Source organism: Perca fluviatilis, chromosome 3 (assembly GCF_010015445.1).
Source record: "Perca fluviatilis chromosome 3, GENO_Pfluv_1.0, whole genome shotgun sequence".
Lineage (NCBI taxonomy): Eukaryota > Metazoa > Chordata > Actinopteri > Perciformes > Percidae > Perca > Perca fluviatilis.
In genome coordinates, this window is record NC_053114.1 from 25,703,452 (window position 1) to 25,729,011 (window position 25,560).

At 40.0% G+C, this 25,560-nt stretch overlaps 1 protein-coding gene across 8 annotated transcripts in view; it reads right to left on the reverse strand.

Moving 5' to 3' along the window:
* tead1b (TEA domain family member 1b) overlaps positions 1-25,560 on the reverse strand; it is a 60,312-nt gene that overhangs the window by 14,757 nt on the left and 19,995 nt on the right. For all 8 annotated transcript variants that reach the window (XM_039794815.1, XM_039794813.1, XM_039794817.1 and 5 more), the window contains one exon: positions 23,741-23,993. In XM_039794815.1, the coding sequence (XP_039650749.1) occupies positions 23,741-23,897 (157 nt within the window). In that variant the 5' untranslated portion in view covers positions 23,898-23,993. The remainder of the gene's footprint in view (positions 1-23,740; positions 23,994-25,560) is intronic.

The window sequence follows — 25,560 nt, forward strand, 5'->3', positions numbered from 1 at the left end:
TTTTGTCAAATGCAGATTAGGTGCTACAGTTAAAGAAACAGTGATACTATTTTAACCAAGTCAATAATAACCTTTGAATCTCTGAACATATAAATTGTGTGAATAATGAATATACAAAGCTTGCTGACTAATGAGTGGCTTTTCACAGTATTTGTCATATACTCATTCACAAAGCTACAATTTTTAAGGAAGTAGAATCATAGAATCATACACAAAGCTAGGAAGCTGAAGGTAAGCTGAAGGTAAGGTCTACAACCGTATTTCTAGTGCATTCAGATCAGAAGGTATGTGCACCTTCTAAACAAACCAGATCCAGTTTCCCTGTGAGAACACCATGCAACATTAGCCGCACAGCTTTTCAAATTTATCTAATTCAATCTCATTTCTCTTCAAAGCTGGCGCTTTGAAAGGAAACAGACCTAGCTGTTCATACTATTACAGAAAATAATGGCAACTGAATATATTGGGTTTAAAACAGTGCAGCTGACTAAATTATAATTAAGGCATAGCTTTGTAGAGATTTCCAATTAACAACGGCTCCAAACATTCTTCTGCCCTCAGCTCTGCTCTAATTGCTGTTGCAATGCACATGACCCCTGCTTAGCCCTTTCATATGGTAATAACATGCCGCCAACCAAAACTATTACACAAATTATAGGTAAGGAGGCACTCTAATTACGTGTCCAGCTGTAGCCAACCAATGTCATGGATCTGCTCTGCTCCTCTATGAAATGCACCAAACCCTCAATATAATGAAACATGTTTCCACATTCACATCATTACCAATTAAAGGCCTTACTTTTGTTATGACACAATGGGGAGACAGCGTATGCTAATTAGCCGTATCTTAGGTAATCAGAAGAAAAGGCATTTTCCATCAATGGCAGCACATCACAGATCACAGTGTGACAGATTACGAGAGTACATCTCAAAGGTAGAAAAGAGAAGAATATAGGGGACATAAATAGACAAGACAAGAAAACACTGATGTTTCTACCTGCTTTTTGTTTGTATAAAACAAATACATAAGGACAGTAGCCAGTGAGAAGAATCATCTTGGGATGTTCAGGGCTGTTGTATGCTGCTCAAGTGTGCTAAATGAAAGACATGGTTGGTCTGGGTATAGCAGCTTGAATTACAGTACAACCCCCAAAACCCATTATGTCCATATAGTAAAACTGCAACTAGTCTCGCATTGCCAGACCTATCTCCACAGCACTGTGGAGTAAGGTCAGGCCTACATTCCAGGATAGAAGAAAAACAACGCTCTGGGTTGTTAGCATTTCTTTAAACCAATCACAATCATCTTGGGCAGTGCTAAGCTCTGGTCGCAAAGATGGTGGCTCTGCAAAATAGTCTCGGGAAGGTAGGGCTGGGCAATATATCGATATTGATATATGAGGCTAGATATCGTCTTCATTTTTGGATACCGTAATATTGCAATATGACACAAGTGTTGTCTTTTCCTGGTTTTAAAGGCTGCATCACAGTAAAGTGATGTCATTTTCTGAACTTACCAGACTGTTCCAGCTATTTTATTATTTGCCTTTACCCACTTAATCATTATATTCACATTACTGATGATTATTTATTAAAAATCTCATTGTGTAAATATTTTGTAAAAAGCACCAATAGTCGACCCTACAATAATGCCACAATATCGATATCGATGTCTTTGGTCAAAAATCTCATGATATTTGATTTTCTCAAATTGCACCCCGCAAAAGAAAACAACACATACAATATTAAATGAAGTTAGCGGTTCACACAATACAGTAACGTGAGCGAGCTAAAAGTAAGCGGCTATAGCCAGTGTATTGCCGTGTTTACTTCGTCCACAGCAATCCCACCCATCAGACCCAAAACGTCCCAGTTAGATAGTAAATGCGATAAACATACTGTATTCCGTGTAAATCTTTACAATACAGTGAAATCATTCACTAAAAGAGCCAAACAGGCTCGCCTTATTGCGAAAATGCCAAAAACATTATCTTAAATAAAACAGATAAAAATCTTAGGAAAATTATTAAAATGGTCTTGAGAAAAGTATATTTTTCAGGCAGACGTAGTATGTTATAAGCTCTTTACCAGTAAAAGGTCAAATCTATCATCCAAGTTCTGAGTTTAAATAAAAACACAGGGTATTAACTTGTCAACAACATGAGATCTTTGATACCTGCAGCACCTGGCTGCGTGCCACACCTACACATTCTGTTGTTCCACTGAGCAGAGCCAGAGAGGGGGGAGGGGTGGGCTTTTGAGGTTGAGCTGCAGTTTGTTAAAGGTTGACCCCGAAGCTGTTTTCACGCGAACATTTAGGCGAGACCAGCCTGAGTGAACCCAGCCACGTGACCTCACAGGACAAATAAACAACATCTGGGGATTTAGAATGCCAGCCTGCCTGTCCACAGTGCCTGCAGTGTAAACTTTACCAGATGAAGCAGGGGCCTCCACTATTTTCAATCATTCACACACACACACACACACACACACACACACACACACACACACACACACACACACACACACACACACACACACACACACACACACACACACACACACACACACACACACTATGGAAACATAAGATGACAATACAGGCATTCATGCAAACTCCTGATTCCTAGATCAAAGCACACAAATGGCCAGCTGAAAGCTTGCTTACTGTTGAATAATTAATTCTTTTCACCAGGCTGGGAAAAAAGCTCAGTGGGTCCTGGCTGGCCTGCATTTCTTTTTTTCTTGCCTGTGTTTGCAGTGCAAAACAACAATAGCTGAAATAGATGTCACTGACTGTCCACATTTAGGACTAAAAATGCTTTAGACACAACTCTGCTTTTCCCACCTGGCATTTATAAAGTGTAATGTTCGCACAAACTAATAAAGAAGTTGTCTTCCGCAAATACATTTTTTTTTTGTCTTCTTCACGCATAAAATGTTGATCCTGATTTTATTATTTACAATAATAACTTCTAAGAAAATCTGCTTATCAAAACTAATCAAACTGTTTTCATAAAGAACACCTGATCAGGAACAATATTAACAATTATATTCTCACAGGTTTGTCATTTATGTTTGGTTCAACGTTCTACGATGCAAAGACATTTCAGATTATAATTATTTTTTTATATATTATGTTAATTCCATGTGTAGTTTGTTAAGGTAAGGTGCACTTCAATCAAATCAAATCCACTGACCGCACCAGTGGCACATTCAATAGCTGTGAACAGCTCTTCATGAAACTGCAGTTGATGACAACTAACAGAAATCAAGATAATTTTTTCTCAGGGGACCTCAGTCAAATGAATACTGAGTTTGGCTTAGGGGCACTGTACACTAATATGATATAGAAAGGCATTTTTTTTGTAACCTTGTAGAGTATTACTGTATATGACCAAGATATAAGGGGTGGTGATGGCGCAGTGGATATGACATGTGCCTTCGGTGTGGGAGATCCGGGTTTGATTCCCACTGCGATACATCAACCAATGTGTCCCTGAGCAAGACACTTAACCCCTAGTTGCTCCAGAGGCGTGTGACCTCTGACATATATAGCAATTGTAAGTCGCTTTGGATAAAAGCGTCAGCTAAATGACATGTAATGTAATATAAACCTCTAACATTTCATTACAAACAGCATAGGTTTCAGACCTCTTTAGTGTCTCTACAAATACATGTATTAAAGTGCTCATATTATGCTCATTTTCAGGTTTATAATTGTATTAAGAGGTTATATCAAGATAGGTTTACATGGTTTAATTTTCAAAAAACACCATATTTTTGTTGTACTGCACATTGCAGCAGCTCCTCCTTTCCCCCTGTGTGTTGAGCTCTCTGTTTTAGCTACCGAGTGACGCATCACACTTCTATTCCATCTTTGTCGGGAGTCGCAAATGCGCAGTAGCTAGGTAAGGACTACTACCCAGTCAGAAGCAGAGTATGAGGGCGTGCCATGCTAGCAGCTAGGCGAGCATTATAACGTGTGTTACAAAGTGACGCACGTTCGTCACGGAAGTAAAGGCTGGACTACAATAGAGCTGTTTGGAGCGGTTTGTGAACAGTGTTTTCTGTTGGAGATGGTAATCCCTTTGGGGTGGACTTTGTGCTTTTTCACTTTGTAAACCTATAACGTGTACAAAAAAGACACAATAAAGGAAAGGGAAAAAGCCAAAAAGCATAATATGAGCATTTTAAAAAACACAGTGAAACAGAATTAACAATAAGATCATAAAGTTGTGCATTTACAGGTTTAAAAATGCTGCTTTTGAATATTTTGGGAGATTTTGGTATCTCAAATTATAGTATCTCAGTTGATTATAATATGTGAGATCTATAAGGTTCCGCACAGCTTAAAAGCTCATCTGCAATGAGTATAAAAAATACATTACTTATAGTTTGACACCTTGAAGGAGATCTATTATGCTTCTCTGTATTTTCTGTCATATCTCTAATGTTACAATGTGAGATGTTAATATTAAACATGGCCAAAGTTTCAAATAAGGTAACGTATATTTTTTAAAAGCCCTGTAAGCCAAAACCTCAGATTTCACACGGTTTGAACGCTGGTTTAAACGCTGTTTTTTCTACTCTCGGCTTGGTATGACGTCATACGGTAACGTTTTTCTATATGTTCTCTATATGTCATCTGCTCCAGGCAGGCACGCTATTGCAGTGTTTACATTACATACACTGCTACATGTAGCTACATGCTAACGTCAGGGAAACCTGTAATCTTGGTTGCAGATGTTATCTTCTCTCGAATTTCGGCCCACATTCCTGCTGGAACATTTGCGGTTGTGTGACATTTGGTTTAGAAGTCTTTATTGGGGATTTTTCACGGTATAAAGTCCCGCTATATACTCTGTTGGAGTCAGTCTTCGTCTGGAACGGACTGTACAGAGACAATGAGAGCACAGCACAAATGTGGAGACTCCGTAAACGCTGACCAATCAGAGCAGACTGGGCTTTTTTGTGAGGGGGGCTTAAAGCGACAGCCGCTCCAACAGTGTCTCAGAAAAAGGGTGAATACAAGTGCAGCAGCCATGGGCAGTATGAGAAAAATAAAGGATTTTTTGAACATTAAAGCATGTAAACATGTTCTAGTAGAAACACACTTGAACAGTTTGTAGGTCTCCTTTAGCACAGCAATAGATTCAATGTATTTAATGTCAGATAAAAACAAAAGGTGTATTTTATTCAAAATGTGAAATAAATGGACAGACAGTCAGTCAACTAAATTAGTCTGTTAAATGTTAATTTAAAAATTAAATGTTAATTGACATATAAGAAAGAAATAATAAAATGTCATTCAATTTTATAAAATATTCAACTAAAACTAGATTATACTGACAGTTTCTGTCAAATAAACCTTGACAAAAGCAAACATTAAGTGACTAAACTAATATTTTTTACACTTTGTATGTTGGCTTAAAGATTACATTTTTTAGTATCAATCTGTCTAAACATGAGAACATTTGAAAAACAGCTGAAAGGCAGTATGTCTTTTGTATCATTTCAAGATGTTTTTTAGAAAAAAAACAATTATTGCAGGGCTGAAGATCTAAGCCTTGAATTTCAAGAGGTATCTTATGGTCGGTCCTATCTACCTTTTGCCTTGATGGCTTTTTATTGCAATAATGTTTTTAAACACTACTACAACTGAGTCAGTGTCTGAATATGTAAGTCCTGCAGTTGTAGCAAGGCCTTGAGAGGGCTGAGAAAATTAACTCTTTCTGGGGTGTTTCTGTCACTCAAAGCAGCAGGAAAAGGATTAAATATTTATAGTGTGACCCCTGAGCAGATTTGTGCTGTTAAGCAGCTGGAGGAACCCTGCACCTGGCCAGACTGAATCTTAATGACTCTGGAGGATCTGCGACATATGAAAGGCACTCAAGCAGCAGCCCCACAAAGAGATGGTGGCTCAACTTTCTCTTGACCGTCCACAAGTAGCTGATTCCTCATTCAGTCAGAAATCCAATTTGGCCCTCAGCATCCTTCCTCCAAGCAACCTGGGACAGGCTCCCTCTGTTGTGAATAACAATGGAGTGTATTGTCATAGCCCACTGTGGACCAACCTCAGAGATACCACACCCAGAAATAACATCCCATAACCCAGTGTTTCCCAAACTATTTCTGCTGGGCCCCCCTTTTGTATACAAATTTATTTTTTTTAGAGAGAGAGAGAGAGAGAGGTACGCAACAATCAGCTGTTTTTCTGCAAAGAGATAGTCAACGAGATACAATGCGATTCGACTGGGAGATTGGCAGTCGGCCCCTTAGATTATTTTCTTGTCTTTGTTTTGGTAGTTTGGTGTAGCTTCATTGTCTGCCTTATGTTTAACCGGCAGTCCTTTCACAAACTAGTCGATGCTTTGCTAGCAGTTCAGCAGAACCATGCAGTTTGGAAACCACTGCCATATCCTCCCTTAAGACCTCCAGGTCCAGATGTACGTACATTTGCGAAAGTAGCGTTATCAGCGCCATGGCCAACCCGCAGAAAGCGCACGCTATGATACATTAGCTTACGTCGTATTTACCAAACCTGTAGTTCATCGGGTAATCAGCGCCTTTCTCTGCCCACTATACCGTAAATTGCGCACATTTAAAATTGCAATTGAATGGCGATGTCAAAGAAATCCTGCTTGATGCGTGTTATTTCGGCATTAGTGGTGGGGAAATGTATGTATTGACTAGTGCGCTGTAGCAAAGTGTTAAGTACTGGTGCTATGATACGGCTGAGTGCAGACTGCGATATTCCCACTGCTGATGCTATGACTGTTTGAAATTATCCTGATGCCAATATTTGTAATGTGGACAAATATAGCGCGGAGTTTAACAACTGCTGGAATGGAATGTGAACGCTGAGTCGGAGATTCGATGTCATCTTTGATTTCTTCCAGTAACTGAAATATTGCATGGCTGCTTAATCTGTAATGCTTAATGATTTTGTGTTCACTCAACTGAAAAAGTGTGATCCTTGTGGCAAAATCTTTTCAGCTTGTCTCCTTGGCCTATGTCTCCGTCTTGCTCGGATTTCTGCTGCCATTTCACCAGAAGGCATATGCGAGGAAACCTTCGAGGTTTACACCTGCTTTTAAGAGGCGGAGAATTTTCACCGCAAAATAGAGGCGCGCTTTCACGGGAGGTTATTGTACATACCGCGGAATACATGATTAGGCACACTTTACGCTTCCCCTCCCATCTCTTTATGGGAAACTCCCACTCTCCTGATTGCCTGAAGTGGGCGCAAAAGCGTTAGTACATCTGGCCCTCAGTGTCTAAACAACTTTTATGAACTTAACTCTAGACGTACATGAACATATAAGACCATACCCCGGTTACTGCTGTGCATGTAAACGCACTGCATAACAACACATACAGCAAGGAGTTTTTTTTGCTGTTCTGTCACCCACAGCCACACCTCATCCATTTAAATATATTAAAACAATAATTTGCAGTAGTCTCACAAGTTGATCACACTGGAATAAACATCTGACCTCTTTCCACATGATAGTAACTGAGTAAATGAGCTGCTACATAAGCCAAAAAAAACGGTTGCCACCTACGACCAATATTTATCATTTGTAAATTACTTCATACAAAGGAATCCCATTCAGGCTGTCCTTCTACAATTTGGCTGCACGTTATGTCAATTATCATTTACAATACCATGTTTTGGACATTTATTGAGTTGGTCCACAATAAAGACAGACATCAGAAGCACAACAAAATAGAGGTTCACGTCCTTGACTTCCTCCCTTCTTAACTACCAACTCTAGATGGAAAAGAGTGCAATCATCTTCTTCCACTGATAAAAGTTGTAATTTTGTGTAGTTATTTGTAAAATGCATGAACTGTGTTCAAGCATTGGTCAGTTTAACCATAAGAGCCACTACATTATTTAATTTCTTTTACAGCCATTCCTTCAGTCACCCTGTGTAGTGCAGTACAACAGAAATGTAAAAGAGAATGAGAGTCACACCGTTTACTCTAAACACAACATATTTTAGGTTATACTGCATTCTGGTTTATTGAGGCTTCTCCCAGTAAAGAAACTGGTGTATCCTGACATTCCTACAATGGATTGTACAGTATGTATGAAGCCTTTATTCTTTAGTACTGAGGGACTGAGACCAAAACGTGACCTTTACAGTTACCTGAAAAACGCCCTGTTATCAAACTCCATTGTTGCTACGCTTCTCAATCAGCCTCTTACATGAACCGATGTGGTCCTACATGAACACACATGAAACTCGGTTATTTCACATGTAACAATTCTGTATTTGTGTTTTTGTCTAATGTCACATACTTCTGTGCACTAAACAGGATTTAGCAACATCTGAAATTTCGAAGTGGTAAACTCTAAAAACTAATAATAAAAATTACCAACAGAAGGTTTTTCAATTCAATTTTGATTGTTGCTCATTTGGTCATTAATATTTGATGTTATAGAGAAAAACCTGAAATCTAAATTCAGGTTTTTAGGGGCTTTAACAGCAAATGGTGTAAAATTACACCAGCAGACAATAAAATGTACTCAGAAATACAAAAGATTAGGGCTTTAACTAACGATTATTTTCATTATCCTTTAATACTTGTTGTTCCCAGAGTCAGAACTAAACAGGGGGAAGCAGCGTTCAGTTTTTACACTCCACATATCTGGAACAAACTCCCAGAAAACTGCAGGTCCGCTGCAACTCTCAGTTCTTTTAAATCCAGGCTGAAGACATATCTTTTTAATGTTGCCTTTCTTTAAATAACCTATTTTTAACTGCTCTTTCTTTAAAATTCTTATACTGCACTGTACATTTTATTCTTGTCTTTTAATGATTTTAAATTGTTGTTAATTGTTTTAATGCTTTGAAATTGTTTTTAATTGTTTTCTAACTGTTTTTAATGTTTCATGTTTCATGTAAAGCACTTTGAATTGCCTTGTTGCTGAAATGTGCTATACAAATAAAGCTGCCTTGCCTTAATATGCAGATTATTTCCTTGATTACTTTGTAAATCATTTGGTTCATATATTAGAAAATTGTGAAATTTAGAATTAGAAAATGTTCTTGTTTTATTTTCCCAAACAGTCCAACACCCAAAGATGTTCAGTACCATCATAGGACAAAGAGAAGCAACTAATTCTTACATATGTAAAGCTGGACCCAGTAAATATTTGTGCTTAAAAAATTACTAAAACAATTAATTTTCTGTCAATCGACTGATCGTTTCAGCTCTGTTGAGGATATTTGCAAAACTTTTTAAAATCATGTTGAAAGGCTGGGGGGTTGTGATTAATATTCTTGTAATGTAAGTACTCTGAAGAAGAATTATTAATTTATTTTTTTTGCACCGGGCTACGAGTGTGTGAACGGCTTCCCCCACACCAATTTAATCTAGTACATTTCTGAAACTCCTCATAGCTTTTAGACAATTTTTTTCAGGTGGCTTGTGGCTCTGAGGTAGAGTGGTTGCCCCATAACCACAAGGTTGGTGGTTTAATCCCACGCTCCTCTGACCACCTCAAAGTGTCCCTGAGCAAAACACTCACCCCCAAGTTGCTAGGATGGGTTAAAGGAATATTTCACCGCTGGAAAGCTGAATATATCTTTAAATTGGGTCACTTATGTAGTAGAAATGTGAAAACAAAATTGAAATTGGTGCCTTGTAGGCCGAGAAAAGACAGAAAATGTGTTTTGGTCTTATATGGATGAAAAACACCAAATCCCAGAATGCACCTGCTTCGTTGCTTTCAGTCCACTCCCAAGCCACGCCTACCGCTTGACAGACCGACAGAGGCATTCAACTCAACTCAAGCGTGTTTTATTGTCATTTCAACCATATACACGAAACAACGTTTCATCGTGACTCAAGTGGTGTTACACGTTTAACATATATATAAACGACATTATATAAAAACGACATACGAAACAGGCTACATTTAGTACAAACACTTTATAGGCTCCGTAAAGTTCAGCTAACACATACTAGCATTAGCGCTTGGTGGGCTGTAAACACCGAGTATAAACACAGCCGTGAATTAGCTAGCGTGGAATGTTGAATGGTCGGCATTTAACAGTCACAAGCTCCACCAGCAGTTAGCAGTAGCTAGTTGGAATTTATTTCTACGCCAGTCCGTTTAACACAGCCCACCTCCACGGGCCGGCGAGAGCAGCCTGGTAGCTGGATAGTCCCGGTGCCGGTACACTGTTGTTCAGGCATGTTTCCACAAAAACAAAAACACAGCCGTCTCTGAACTCACGTTGGGAGTTTCGTTGAAGGAGGATGTAGTCCAGCTTGTTGTTTAATGAGCAGACACTTGCAAGCAGGATGGATGGGACAGGTGGACAGCTAGCGTTAGCTTTCCACCTAACCAATGAGGATGTCCCCTAGCCGGCTAGCGGCATTGAGCAACACCGCTGGTCTTCGTGCAGGCGAAGCTCACGTAGTGTGCCGAGTATTGCGTCTGTAATAACGTTTCCTCCATATTCTCCGATCTGTACCGATGTATCCCGGTGGTACACACGTCCGGTAGTTTGAATGCAGATAATTGTTGTAAATGTTTTCTGCTGAAAACCGAGAGCCTGTTTAGCGAAGCTTCAAGATGGCTGACAGTCGTTTTCATTCGGAATACCTCGGCCAGACTCGGCAGTCCAACCCCCTGTGGGCGTGTTGAAAACATACGGAAGTAGATCCTACTACTGGCTGTAGTCCTTGCCTCTGGCCCAAAAATCTTCCGATGACGCTAAAATCGTCATTTTACGTCATCGGAAGATTTTTTTCCAGGCCCCAAATGCAGAGATCTCTCGTCTCAGGGGGACATGAGGGAGGGAAGCACGGTCATTCAGAAATACTATCGGGTTTCTACTGATACAAAGCTGAATGCTAAATCGGTGAAGTATCCCTTTAAGAATGCAGAAATAAAATTCCACTACATTGTACTGTGTTTATATGACTTATTAAGAATAAAGTTTGTTTTAATGTGCTAAAATGAATAAATATATGGAATAAGAAAACAATGAATACATCTTAAATCTGGATGATCCACTTTTCCATTTTCATCTGTGCATTAAAAACAGGTTTTACAAAATCAATATAGAATAAAATAAAAGAATTAACAACCAAATACATACTACAGATGAATTTTACATGGCTCTTTTTCTACTGTCTAAATTCCCATGATAACAGTAAAGCAGCATTGAATCAAACACAAAGGCTTGTCATTAAATTCACTAGCAAAGACTTTATGCACCTGTGCAACATCTAAAACACTGAGGCTAATTTAAGTAATGGCATATTAAACAATTTAACTGGCTTAGTTTCATCCTTTGACTGGCAAGAACAATACTCTACTGCTCCAGTTTTTTCCTCTTTTTGAAAGCATCCATTTCCTGTAACAGCACTTTTTTCTAATGCAGGCACAACCACAGTCACATCTGGCTCAGCACTCTGCCATGAGACGGCGCTGGGCCTGGCCGAGAATCAGGCGGCAGGTTGCCTACATGTGTGCGGCTTCCACCACTCAGCTGTCTCTCTCTCTTTCTGCAGGGCCTAAGAGGGTACACGTGTGACGCTGCCCAGATTCCAAGGACAGATCTTTCATTAACCCTTTAACGCAGTTCTTCATTTTCTATTCAGCACTTATTAGAAAATGATTAAACTTGGCTTATATTGGAAATGTTTTTAGTGCAACAGGCTGGGGTTTATATTTATGACCTAGTAATAACCATGCTTTGCTATCACATCTTTTAATGTAAATTATTTTTTGCCTTCATAGATTATAGTTTAAGATGCTTCATGGCCATTTTGTAGAAAGTGTGCGTGTGTGTGTATACATGCATTTGTGCGTGGTGGGCCAACACAATGGCCCCAGCTTTCCTGTCACCCGTGATAGATGACTCAAGGGTCTCCGGCATACATTAGCATCACAATGGACTAAACCAACAATATGAAGGCATTCGTCCCAGATTTTGGGAATAGCAGGCAGGGGCAGGAAGCCTTTTACTTGCAACATCAATGGGAATCCACCGCTTGCCAAGTGGAGGAGAACCTGTGACTTGTGGCTTAAAGGAAAATTGACAGTGCCCTTTTTTGCAGCGAAAACTCTCCATGCTATTAGTTTAGCATTGTTAGCCTTGGCTGAAAGGCCAGAGGCTATGCTGACGACTAGGTTCCTTTGTGAGGAATAATTTCATGGGAATAAATCAAGGATAACTGTTGTGGTGAGAGCACAACATGTCAGTTATGTAAGCTTAAACAATTACAACTAGATATACTAAGGTCTACAGCTGGCCAGACCCTGTAGGTTTTTCCAGAAATGCAGAGCCAATATGTTTGTTTTTAGTATGTTTACAGGTTTTGCCTGATGAGTAACTGGTCCAATGATTAGTTCCATCTAGCTGCCGTTGTGCGTGAGGGCGGTGCTGGTGTGTGTGTGTGCGTGTTTTTTTTTTTTGGGGAGGTGGGGGGCACACAGAGTTTGTGATGCAGCACAGGATTTACATGCTTACAGGGTGGAAATAATGCGAGAAAGATGCTGTGTCAAATCCATCAACACCACCAATTTGATTACTCATATGAATAACCACCATCCAAAAGTTCACAAACAATATCAGGAGCAAGCAAGAGTCCTAAACGCACACAGCGGCAGCTGCAGCTATGTTTCCATAGTGTGTGTGTGTGAGTGTGTGTGTGTATGTGTATGTGTATGTGTGTGTGTGTGTGTGTGTGTGTGTGTGTGTGTGTGTGTGTGTGTGTGTGTGTGTGTGTGTGTGTGTGTGTGTGTGTTGGTAAGTATGAAGTTAGCAGTAACGCTACAGCTGAGAACGTAACGTTAGCAGTGAAGAGTAACATTTATTTGTCGGTGAATAAATGCAACAACTCATCAAGACCAGAGACAAGCTCCTGTGTCTTGCTTGCTACCTGCTGGTTAAAGAGGGGGTTAGCCCTGGAGATAGCTGAAGACAACTTCAGCACAGGCTCACTAACTTAAGGTGGGCTGGCTTTAAGGAGGACCAGCTATTCTCATTTTAGTGACAAGTTCGTCCAAGTTTTACTTTTGTGATCTCTAGCTTGCCAACCGAGGGAAAACACAGATTAGTTATAAAACCTAAACAGGATGTATGTTTTATGATCCTCAATTTTTGATTTAAGATCCAAACATTTTAACATATGTGAGTTAAACTACACTTTCATTAAATTATGCAATTTCTACAGTACAAGTTATACAAGTAGTCTAAAATTAACACTGTTATTTACTTCGTTTTTCATGGTGGCCTGTAACCTGTTAAAAGGACACAATGCGGTAAATCTATGATTTATAAGCCTTTCCAAATGTTTTGCAAATAAAGAAAGACATTACTTTTTGTTCAAATTCACAGTGTTTACACACATTTTTAGTATGTACAAATCATAAATATAATCAAAAACTTCTTCTATACAGATAATATCGACATTGGTAGATATCGGTTATCGGCCATGACAGCAATGTTAATATTGGTTATCGTATCGGCTAAAATTCGATGCATCCCTACAGAAGATAATATCTGCTGATCAAAACCTCTCACTCCACCAGCTGCTTGTTACAAGTGCTTTAACTTCCGGTATTGTTGGACCGGAAGCGTGGGTCTATAAGAAAGACTTCAAGGCCAGGCATGCATGCCGCCACGATGATCAGAAACACAATAGAAATCACTCCTCCTTCACACACACACACACACACACATACATACACATACACACATACATACACATACACATACACATACACACACATACACATACACATACACACACATACACACACATACACACACACACACACACACACACACACACACACACACACACACACACACACACACACACACACACACACACACACAAAATGCCTGCAGGCTAAAACGGAAAAGTTGAAGCCCATAGGTCTTCTCAATAAACTGGTTCTGCATTTATGTATCATGTATTTGATGCAGTCCCTAATTGTGTAATAACCAGGAAGTATAATGTACACACATAAACATTTCATTGTTGTAGTATGTTTTTGGCTTTAACTTGTTAAAATGTCACAATTTTTTGATTCAGTGGAAGGTGATTATTATGGTAATCTTTTAACATTCTCTAATTTACACATAGCAGTGTTTTTAATGTCTTGTAAAATTCTTACAGTTTCTTTGAGTTCTGGCATCACATGCACATGGGTGTTCCTCCCATATCCACAGGAAACAACTCTATTCAGTCCTCATTTAGACAAGAAAGCAGGGACATAAAAACAAGAAAGCCTACAATTAAGAGCAGTCCATTTATTTCCAAGCCTGGGAATTCCTGAACGGAAGACGAATAGAGGCAAGACAGAGTGGGGTTTTCTGTTTTGTGTGAATCTACTTTTTTTACCTTTGAAAATACATTTTCCATACATTGCGATTGTAAAACCTGTCTCTATTTTATGACCGTGGAAGCAATGACTCAGGTTTTTATTATTTGTATTCCTTTCTTCATTATTCTTTTTTTGTGTCATATGTGCTTTTATTTGCACAGAAGGGCACTGTCTTTGGTCTAATAAAACATATTTCTGGTGAACAAAGAGCTTTTTCATTCACATCAGCTTATCTCAGTATTTGAATACAAAACGGTACTATAGAATGAAAATTCATTCACCTGGTCATTTTGTTTTACTGACCAATTTGCCATCAAAATTTATTGCAACATTTTTAAAATAATCAGCAAAAGAAAACAAATTAATGTGTCATTCTCATCGGCTACTGATTTAATATTATAGGAGTTGAATGAAATGAGATAAACAGTTGGTGGCGCTAATTCTCCCGTCGGGTGCTATTAAACCACTGCAGAAGAGAAGAAGAAGAGGGCACAACAAGATTACGTAATAAAGGAGCGCCAGTCAAATCTAAAACAGTGTCAAAAATGTGATGGAAATATTTATTTGTTTCATGCATTAATTTGAGGAACTTTACAGTCTTAGACTTAAAGTGAATAAGTATCACTCAGGGTTTGAAAATCCAGCCATGGCACATTTAAGTTCTCTACATAATGCAGTGTGCAACTGTAATTAACAGCTCTTTAAAAATCCATTTTTTCTCTGGACACCAAAAGAAATCAATACTTAACTTCAAATGACCTTATTGAGCTGGATAAAAGGCTTTATTGTAGGGGCTGGGTCAGGAGTGGTTGAGCTAATGTGTTAGTTGAACAGTGGGGGATTAAAGGTGAGGTGTTCTCTCAAAATCTTACAAGACATCACAAAGCAGCAGGTCACTAACCTGAGCCTTCCTGGAGACACTGAGAGGATTACAGCAGCCAACCTCTGCTGAACTGTGCCTGTATTCAGACAGGGCTGAGGAGGCAAAGACAGCCTCTTTATCACTCAGCAGGTCCAGCCCATTCTATTTCCTCTCTCCCAACTCTACGCCTCTCAAACGAGGCCAGAGCTGAAACCCACTAGTCCCAACTGCAATATACTCACAGGGGACCAATTTGCACAGGCAGCCCTTGTCTGAATCACTCTATCAATTAGGAGCCACTGTGTTATCATCACATACATTATTGTAGAGGCTGGCCTAGCCATTGTGTTGAGGTGTGCCTCTCAGGAGAGGGAAAGGGATAAAATAAACGACCAGGGAGTGAAGCCACAGTTGGACAGGCTGCTGGACTAATCTGAAAGGACGGCTGTAATTATGAGTCTCCAGAGGAACTGGCTGTGTGGCGAGGCCGATGTGTGAATATGGCGCTAACAGTCAGGAAGGTGCACTGCCCCCCTTCTCCACAACAAAGTAAGACACTGAGTCAAATCAATATCTTCAATCTCTCAGGATCAATTCAGCATCTGAGCACAAAGGAAGACATGTTGACTGTGACCAATATGGGTAAATGAAAAGTCAAACTTTGTGGTTGTGACGGGCTGTTCTATCTCCAATCTTTTGTAATCATGAGCACAAGCTAAGGGAGTCTGGAATTAAAGTTGTAATTGAATCCAAGTTTGGAAAGAGGCAAGGCCCCAAATAGTTAATGGAAATACCCCTGATAGTCACCACATAATAATCACACACTTACTATTACATTATATTGGGGTCAGATCATAACACAGCGCTCTGGATGAGAGAATAAAACTGGCATTCAGATTCCATTCATATGTTGATTACACAAAAATGATCCCATCAGTATGAGAAGATCTCATCAGAATAAAAGTGTTTCATCAATGGAATATGATGTTATCAGCACAAAACATGATTTCTTGAAGAGAGCATGAAAGTGACACTGCATCTTTAAGAAGCCTGGATTCTCACTGTGTTTTAGTCAAACAAAAGCAGCCAATTGGGAATGTGCAACCTGAAACCAGAAGCCCGCCTCAGAGGGCCTCACGCAGACCTCAGAGCAGGGACACACCCCGTTTACTCCTGATTCAGACAGGCAGAGAGCCACGGCCGGCTATCCAACCATTCAGTGCAAACACGTCCACATAGACGGTCAGAAAATCACAAAAAACAGACTCACTGATAATTTTGTCTGGTTTCTTTCTAGCAAGACAGTTCTGGAAAAATGCAGGGGAACAAACAAACTTGGACTACATATTATAAAAAACATTTAAAAATGTTAATAAAACATTTCCATACATTTTTAGGATGATCTGAGGTGCTATGGCAACTCTAAGTCCATAAACTTGCCACTTCAGATCATGTTGCACTGCAAATTTTGTCCACATGATAAATGTGGGAACGGAATATCTACTATGCAAAGCAAAATACAGAATCTCTGATTTAGAAAGTCAGCTCTTATGTACATAAAATCATTTCCTAGTAACATCTCATCATAGTCTGGTCAGTATCAGCACTGCTCACACCTTGAGCCCCTCCATCACCACTGTTAATGGTAAGCAGCCCTGTGAGGCACGAACCCTCCGGACAACATGAGGCTGTAGGCAGGATCTCACACAAGCTACAACCATCACAACATAGACATGAGGTAGAGCTGAAATCAGGCCCCCTGAACAGACTGCCATCAAATAATATGCACTTCAAAATCAATTCTGCTGCCGAGCAACAGAGGAGCTTCTAAATGTAGATCCATTTTGGAGCCGAGTCTCATTAATTGCACGTTCTCAGAGCCACAGAAACACAAATGGGTCATAAGCTAAAGATATGTAGGAATCAAACAAAACAAGCATGTTGGAAAAAAAACTATATCTCAAATGATCTATTATCTGGATGTTTCTGTCAGCTGTTGTCCAAACATCCTGACTAGCGTCCACTGGGCATTTAAGACCCATGTGTGCAACTCATTTGCAGTGCAAAACAACAGGTGCAGAGAAGGACTGTCAGCAAAAGGTTTGTTTAAAGAGAAAAGATCACATTAAAACATACAATATTTGAATTACACAGGTCAGCTGTCGTGTGTGCCTTTGAGCCCTGAATAATGCATCAGTCCAAATTAAAGAGTGTGTCACAACACTGGAGAGACAGAAAGACAAACTGATATAGGGGTGTGGGGGGGGGGGGTACTTCCTACCCCCATACTTCCGTCGCCCTTTCTTGGACCACACCCATCTTCAAACTCTGCCTTCCTTTCCACTACACACACCTGTAAAGCAGTGACGGCTGCTGGTCATTCAAAGAGGGGAAGCTCATTTTTGGCCTACATCATAAAAATTGTCCATTTATTTATATTAATATTATAATAATATATATAATAATAATAATGTAATAATTAAATAATATAATAATAATATAATACAATAATAATATAATTATTATAATACTAATTTACAATATCCGTGAGAAGGTTTCATCAAGAGGCATGGCCAGCAGTACATTTTCTTTGTCACGGTACTTCCAGTCAGCCAGCTAACTTTGTCATACCAGGAGAGCTGAACAGACCGGTTACTTTGCCCTGTCTTTTGCACTAAATAAATCTTAAGTGTTGATCTAACCCTGCTGTTTAATTCTAAGTTTCTCCTCGTAAGGAAGACTTTCAAATGGCTTTGCCAAAATCAGGTCGACAATATTAGCATTGTCTGCCATCGTGTGCAGTTTGCTAGCTGGCTAGTTCACCCCTACAACACTAGCCTAGCCTACTGTATGAATGAACAAACGATGTAACAAAACAATATTAAACTCGTAGGAGGAAATGTGTGAATTAGGTTAAACTGAAACAAGGAATGTGGTGTATAATTGTATGAAATGTATGATGAAAATTGGCTAGCAATTTCACCAAGCAAATACCAAGAAATAGGTTGCAGCAGTTCGTCTTTCAACTACACTTGCAAAATCCGCGATGGGACTGAGCTGAGCTCTGCTTGAAGTTGAACAGCTTCGCCGACTTTTTATAGTACAAAATTGCTGTCAATCAAAACTTCGACAGACCCTCCAATCATCACACAGAAGCCCAGCGTCCAGGCCAGCCTACTGCTCCATTGACCCCCAGAGACGCTGAGCGTCCGTGGGCGGGACATAATCGCAGCATTTATCCAATGACCGTCTAGTTTCGAATCACTGAAAAAAACTGCTCAAAGCAGTCCCATTGAAGTCAACGGACGCTGGGCTTCAACAGGGAAATGCACTGAGACACTACGGGAATGTATGAGAAGGAAATCGAGTCAGCTAATTCTGAACCAACTCGTCTTCGAGATGAATGTATTCTAACGCATTTTAGTCAATAAAATGTTAACACAATAGTACATATTTGACCATTACATTTTAGAGATTTTGGGGGAAGCTGAGCTTCCCTTGCAGTCTTAAAGAAATCGCCACTGCTGTAAAGTTTCGTAACCACATATTGCATTGATGGTTGTGACGCTATTGCGATGACAAAATCTGTCTGCAGACATATAAACAACTAGCACACTACTCAAATCCTCTTCTGTTGTAGTTTCCACTACAGTAGGTGTCTCCAGGACCACATTTGGCCATAATGACACTCAAACACACAAGCGTTGCTGATGTGGCTGGTGAAAAAGACATCTTCATAGTGACAGGCAATGAATACATAAACACCTACAAGTCTAAAAGGTCACAACCTAACCCTAAAATCCTAATTTAAAATGACCTACTCCTCCCTCATCAATACTATTTACACTTTTGACAGTTACTCCTTTTGAGGAAGACATACAATAATTGGACTTTTTTCACAACCATGTGTGTGAAAACACAGTAGTCTTACACCGACAATGGCAAGGGAACAAATGAGGGATTATTCTGGAGGTGTGTGATGCCTCTCCTGCAATGAAGTTCCTCACACTCCATTCTGCGTGAATGTAGGTAACTCGGAGAGCCTGAGCTTATCCCAGAATTCCTCATTATCTGCCCAGCAGGGAGGATCAGGTCCGCTCACTGTCTCAGAGCAAGCTCGGCCCGGTGAGACGAGCCCCAGAGGAGCACAGAGCTGGGCCATCGGGGGCAAGCCAGGTCTGCTCATTATATCTAACTCATCCTTGGCATCTCTGCAAACCAAGTGCCACTTAGTTCCCACAGGAGGGGTCTGGGCTGGATCACTGACGAGATGGCAGAGCAAACAGCAGAGTCGTAATAGGAAAAGCTTTACATCAAAAGACACATGCAGACACACACATAATGTCCAGTAGTCCACCTACGAGGTGAATATTACAACATATAGGGATATATCACATATTTGGATACGGCATTCCATATTTATAGGATAAATATGCTTTTAATGGTATGATTCCTGCTACTGTTAATCAGAACCACATTTATAACAGCTATAATGACACAAGCGTAAAAAGTACCTTAAAATTCACATGAAAAGTGATATATGTCTCCGCCATAAGCGTTTGAAAAGACAACTCGCCTCTTCAGCAGCAAAAACAAGAAAGAATACATGGATGTGGTATAGCCTGCAAGAAGAATATTTATTTACATATTTATTTATCAGTAGATGGAATAAAAATCAGTTCTTCCCTTTTTTCCTCCCAACAGTAACTGAGAAAAATTCACCAATGTCATTTAGCTTGCGGGGCAAGTGCAAATACATAACTCAATGAATAAACATACAATTTGAGTGAAGCGTGTTGTTTCATTTATCAACTCTATTTCTGGGATAAATGAATGCAGCCTAGCACAGCAGGTGAATTATGCAAGTGTAGAGTCTTAGGCCTTTGGCTAGAGACCAGTGCCCTCTATTTCCTTTAAACTTTCTTTTATTCTTTTTTTTGGCTGTAAATGATACAGATAATGTCTTTCCAATGCAGTCACAATTAGCCTCGGAGAACTAGCACAGTGCCAGCCAACACTGGTCTCAGCACATCCGAAACACTTCAGGTAAACACTACAATAGGCTAAGAAGCAGGAATTAGAAATTGTTTTGTACGGCAACACAGTTGCTATAGAGACTGTTGCTAATTAACTGCACTCTACCCCAGGATAACAAAGGGCTTAAGGGCACTCAGGGCGGCTCCTCTTGTGATGAGCTCTGTGTATGGAACACTATGCCATCCCCAGGGTCTCGCAAACACAAAATACCTGTCTCCTTGTAGCCAACTTCCTCAGATGCCACAAGAGATTTTGTGTGGGTCGGTCTGTGGCTGTTTTAAACCCTATGGACCTGGATTACAGCCCCATATCAGCCTCACCATGATTAGCTGAACCATTCCTCTCTTAAAAGACAAATCACTGGATGTTTTAGACAAATCAATCCCTTCTAGCAGCATGGAGGACCACTTCATTGGTTTCTTATCTCTGATGGTATTTCAAAGAAGTGTACTGTTAGTAAGGAGCATGGCCCAAATGGGAATCCGAGGCATCCTACAAAGAACACACATTCACGTGGCAAACACATCTTTGTTTTTATATACCCTAGGGCATGCAGCCAGGGTTTGGATTACCAGCTGCAACAGGGCCACTGGTATTGTTTTCAATGACTGTTTTTGTGCGTACGTCATCATGGCAAAATGTGGACCTGGAGACACCTACTGTAGCGGGAACTACCACAGAGGCAGTTTTGAGTACTGTGCTAGCTGTTTATATGTCTGTCTGTGGCCACTGCCCCCTCATTTTACACCCCCGGCCCGTTTGGCATCGCAAGATGGTCTCCAGTATTATATTTTTCCAACTGAGTTTTCTAAATAGTAAAGCTGCCTTTATACGTTTGACTGTTTTTTTCTTTCTTACAACAATACATCTTATACTCCTGCACCACATAGTGAACAGGATAGGTGTGAGATTTTAATTGGCTCACCAGTTATACACGGTGGCTCAGATGAAGCAAAATACTTAAATCTACGACACTGAACATTAAAATGCAAACATTTTAGCCTATGCCATAAATGCCTTGTATATCAAAATGTATTTTGCAATGAAATACTGAATAGTGATTTTTACTTTTAAAATATTTTGACGCATTTGATCAATCACATGCCACAGTGAGAGTAGGCAAGACGTTACATTTTCCATCCTTACAGGGAGGTACTTTAGGGTTAAACGGGAACAATAAAACCATTTGTAATGAACAGAACATGCAAGACTGCCTTCACATACAACTTGACAATGTGTTTGCTTATTTTGACATGAAGAGGAATAAGGAAATGGACAGCTGAGTTGAGTCACATTCCAAGCATTCCTCAAAAGATTCACAACACTGAGTTAATTTTTAACACAGAGGTAATCCATACAGCTGGCCACTCCCTACAGCTTAGGCTTTATTGTCTATAATTGATGGGAAATGGCTACAAAACATTTCTAGCAATCAGTACTCAGCACAGATTGTCCTGATGCAGATGATGATAGTTCTAAAGACAATAACACCATGCATACATTGTATTGTTCCTGCTCTAATTTTATATTGTACTCGAATAATAAACAGACTAAATCTATTTAAAAAAAAAAGCTGTGGCTGTTTCTTTTTTTTTCAAGAAAAGACCCATGGCACTTTTAACGCCTTCCTAGCTTTAGGAGATTGTCACAGTTCATGGCATGATGGGATTGGCACTGGGATGCAGCAACAGTTGGAGGGCTGAATAACAAGCCCTGTCCCCAGAAAAAACACCAATACATCAGACTGATACCAATCTGTCTTCTGTAACAACCACAACAAAAAACTTTTCTGCCGTTTATCTAAAAAAAAAAACTAAAAAAACACAGCTGAACACTGGCCTTTCAGCAGTATTGTCATCATTTTTCAACATGAAACCATGAATTAGATTTCCCTGACTGTGTCTTTTCAGTTTGTACACATGTAAGAAAATAATTTTACTCTTGTGTCAAGCAGTTCCATCAGTAATGGTAGGAAAGCCAATTTAGTGATTCTGCTACTGGTGGGACAATGTGTAACCAGATACAGAGCACATCTGGCAGGACCACACTCTATTCAACACTACAGCTGTCTCTTCAGCAGATTTTAAGGTAGATTCAACACCACAGAAACTAAACATTTCTTTGGGTTTGTTTTGGGGGTTTTGAATCTTTTTGAAGGAACAATCTTTGAATGTTTCAGTTTGTAAATGGTAGATTTCAGTGGGTTGTCTTTTGCCTTAGTTTACATTAAATAAATGCCAGTTACAATAATTCAAATGTATCTATTTAATTTGAGTGTAAGATTTTAAAGAGAAGCACCTAAAACTTACATTTAAGGTCTTCAATTTGGTATTTAATGCAGTAAATGTAAATTAACAAGTATGAGTCACGCTGAGTTTCTACTTGCTCCAAAACTTGTCAAAAATAATTAATTAAAAGAATATTTAACATTTTTAATGTCCAAGTCTACCAGAAAGCTGAATATTTGCATCACATTGAGGATGTCCACTGAGTAACAGCGAGGCCTGTACTTAGCACTGCTCATTTATAACTCTAGAAAAAAAAACTGTCATGCTTTAATCCACAGCAGAGGGACAGCTTCTCTGGCAGCCTCGCACTGTGTGGGGACGAGGGAATTGGAGGAAGAGAAAGTGGGGAGGGTCCTGTTGTCTAAGCCCACATCTTTGTAGTGGCAGCTGAGAGGTTTCACTGCAACTCCTAGAATTTACATTTCGTTTGGCCGGAGCGGGTCACATGACAGCTGCAAGCGAATGCTCTGAGGGGCTTTCTGCTTTCACTTGACACTGACTGACTGGCTGTGAGACGGTCCAACACCACAGAGAGAAAATATTCCCTCTTTCCATGACATCACCCAGCCAGGAATGGGGGAAATGGAGGGAGGAGAGGGGGCACAGCTGGTGGCAGCTGCAGTACCATCTGCTACTGACTAAAAGTTCATGCTGCGTTACTTATAAACTTGCACTTCTGTGAACCAGAATAGTGGCTGTATGGTCACCATCACATCTGACATCTTATAATATTACATATATTTTATGTTTTTTTTTACTTTTTAAAATTAAAATGTTAAATAGTTGAGAGCATACGCTCATTCACTTTTTTCCGATACAACTCTCATGTTTAACTGTTAAATATGAAAAACCACCTATAAAACCACAACTTGTCATTTTTACGCTTTATTTCACAAATGAGATAAAACATGTCAATTAGTGCGCTTTAGAGGTGCTGATAGGCAGATTTTGTTTGAACAAAGCTAGGCTAACTGCTTCCATCTCCTTACAGTGTTTATCCCAAGCTAAGCTAACCAGTTGCTGGCTGTGACATGAGTGGTATCTATCTTCTCATCTAGCTCTTAGCAAGAAATCAAATAAATGTTTTCCCCAAAATGTCAAACTATTCCTTTAAGCTCCCTCAGTTTTCACCAACTACACGGATATGCTTGGGTAAAACTCACACTTACACACATCTGTACTCACCATACATCTTTCCCTCATCAGAGAGGATGATCTTCCTGCGTCCACAAGGAGGATAGATGGCCAGAGCCTCCTGGAAGCTCTGTTCAATATCAGGGCTCCACACCCCCTCGGCATCATTGTCCATGGGCTTGTCTGCCGAGTCGCTCATCCTCTCCATGTCCTCGGCAGGGCTCTCGCTGCCGCTCCAGCTACTGGGATCAATCGTGGCGGTTGGGCTCTCCAAGCTGAAGCCTGGAGCAGACTAGGGAGAGACCTGAAATTCCCCAAAAAACAAAAACAACCAAACGTTCACTTTCAACAACAGAAATGTGGACATTTGCTTCCAAAACAAACCACAGTACACACTGTTGGTTGAGACCATAATATGGAGAAGAAGCAGACAAACAAGCTTGGACATCGCCTAGCTGTTCTTGACATGATTTACAATATATGTCATGGGTTTTATCAACTGAACAGTTGCTCTTAGCTTTATATATTTTAACAAGATGTAACAAGTACCCCATCAGAATTGTCAACCTAAAATTAATTCCTGGAGCGATAAATCTGGGTGGGGAAATAAAAGAGCAGCATTTGATACTCCCCAACAATAGGTGACACCACGGTTGTAGTTGGCAGCTTCTAGGTGTAAATGTGTGCAACTCTGTGATTGTGAAGAAAGATATTTCTTCAACAAAAACATTCATGTTCAGCATGACTGTTGAAAATAAGAAGCTGGGTGGCTCACGTCACCAGTCAGCCAGTCGCAAACCATGACGGCATATAGAAACCAGACACTCAAGCCAAACAGAGAAGCCATAGGAGTTTTTTTTAGAGAAAGAAAAGGCTGGAGACCTGCAGGCATCACAAGAAAACTACCATTTACAGACTGTGGCTCAATCCAAGAACCGGCCCCCTTTGTGAGTCTTACCAAGCTGCTCACACAGCTGGAGAAAGTCTCATTTCACCAGCGGCTATTGACAAGAACAACAAGCTCGTTGGTGAATCCGCAGCTAATAAACTGAGGACTGCATCAATATGCGGTGACAGCATCTTGAGCAGAATGCGTTGCATGTCCAGTAACATAAAACAGCAGACTATCCCACAATTTATGGGAAGTGACTATTACACACTAGGTACATCTTCATCAATGCTAGGCATGCCCCAGTGAAGCATGTGTGTGGCAAGTGAGATTCAGCAGTGTTGCGGTTAGGGCTGTGACGATTTGGGTTTTTTCTTAGCGCGGTGAAGAAGGAACGTATCACAGCGATATGGCAGTGAACCGCAACCCCCGTTACGAGAGTAGCGTAAGTTACAGCGAGAATGGCACGTGCGTTGAGTGAGTGACATCAGTGCCTGTGTGGTCGCCGCAAGAACAGCAAATATCTATTGATCTATTTAAAAAGCTATGTTTCCATCCCCTTGTCAATCCTTTTTTTGTCATTATTTATTCAGCAAATAAAGTTTCCATCAGTGTTTATCGCTAGGGTTGGGTTGTAAAAAACAACACAGATGGTGCGTTCACTTGAAACTGACTGGTAAGCCTCATGGTGCATTCAAAGTTTAGTAAAATACCCTTTTCCCATCTAGTGGTTGTTTTGTCGTTTTTACAGCAATTTACTGGTAAAAAAATGTTATTGTTATAAGTTATTAGTATTCAAATTTTAATAAATCATTTCATTTTGACCATATGGCCTTATCCGACTGTCATTTTGTGCTAATCCTTTTTTTTTTTTGATGTTACAGGCAGTGCCGCGCGTACCGTTTTAAAAGTATCGTTTTAGCACCGGTATCGGAAAAAACCCAAACAATACCCGACCCTATTTATCATATAAGCCGTTTAC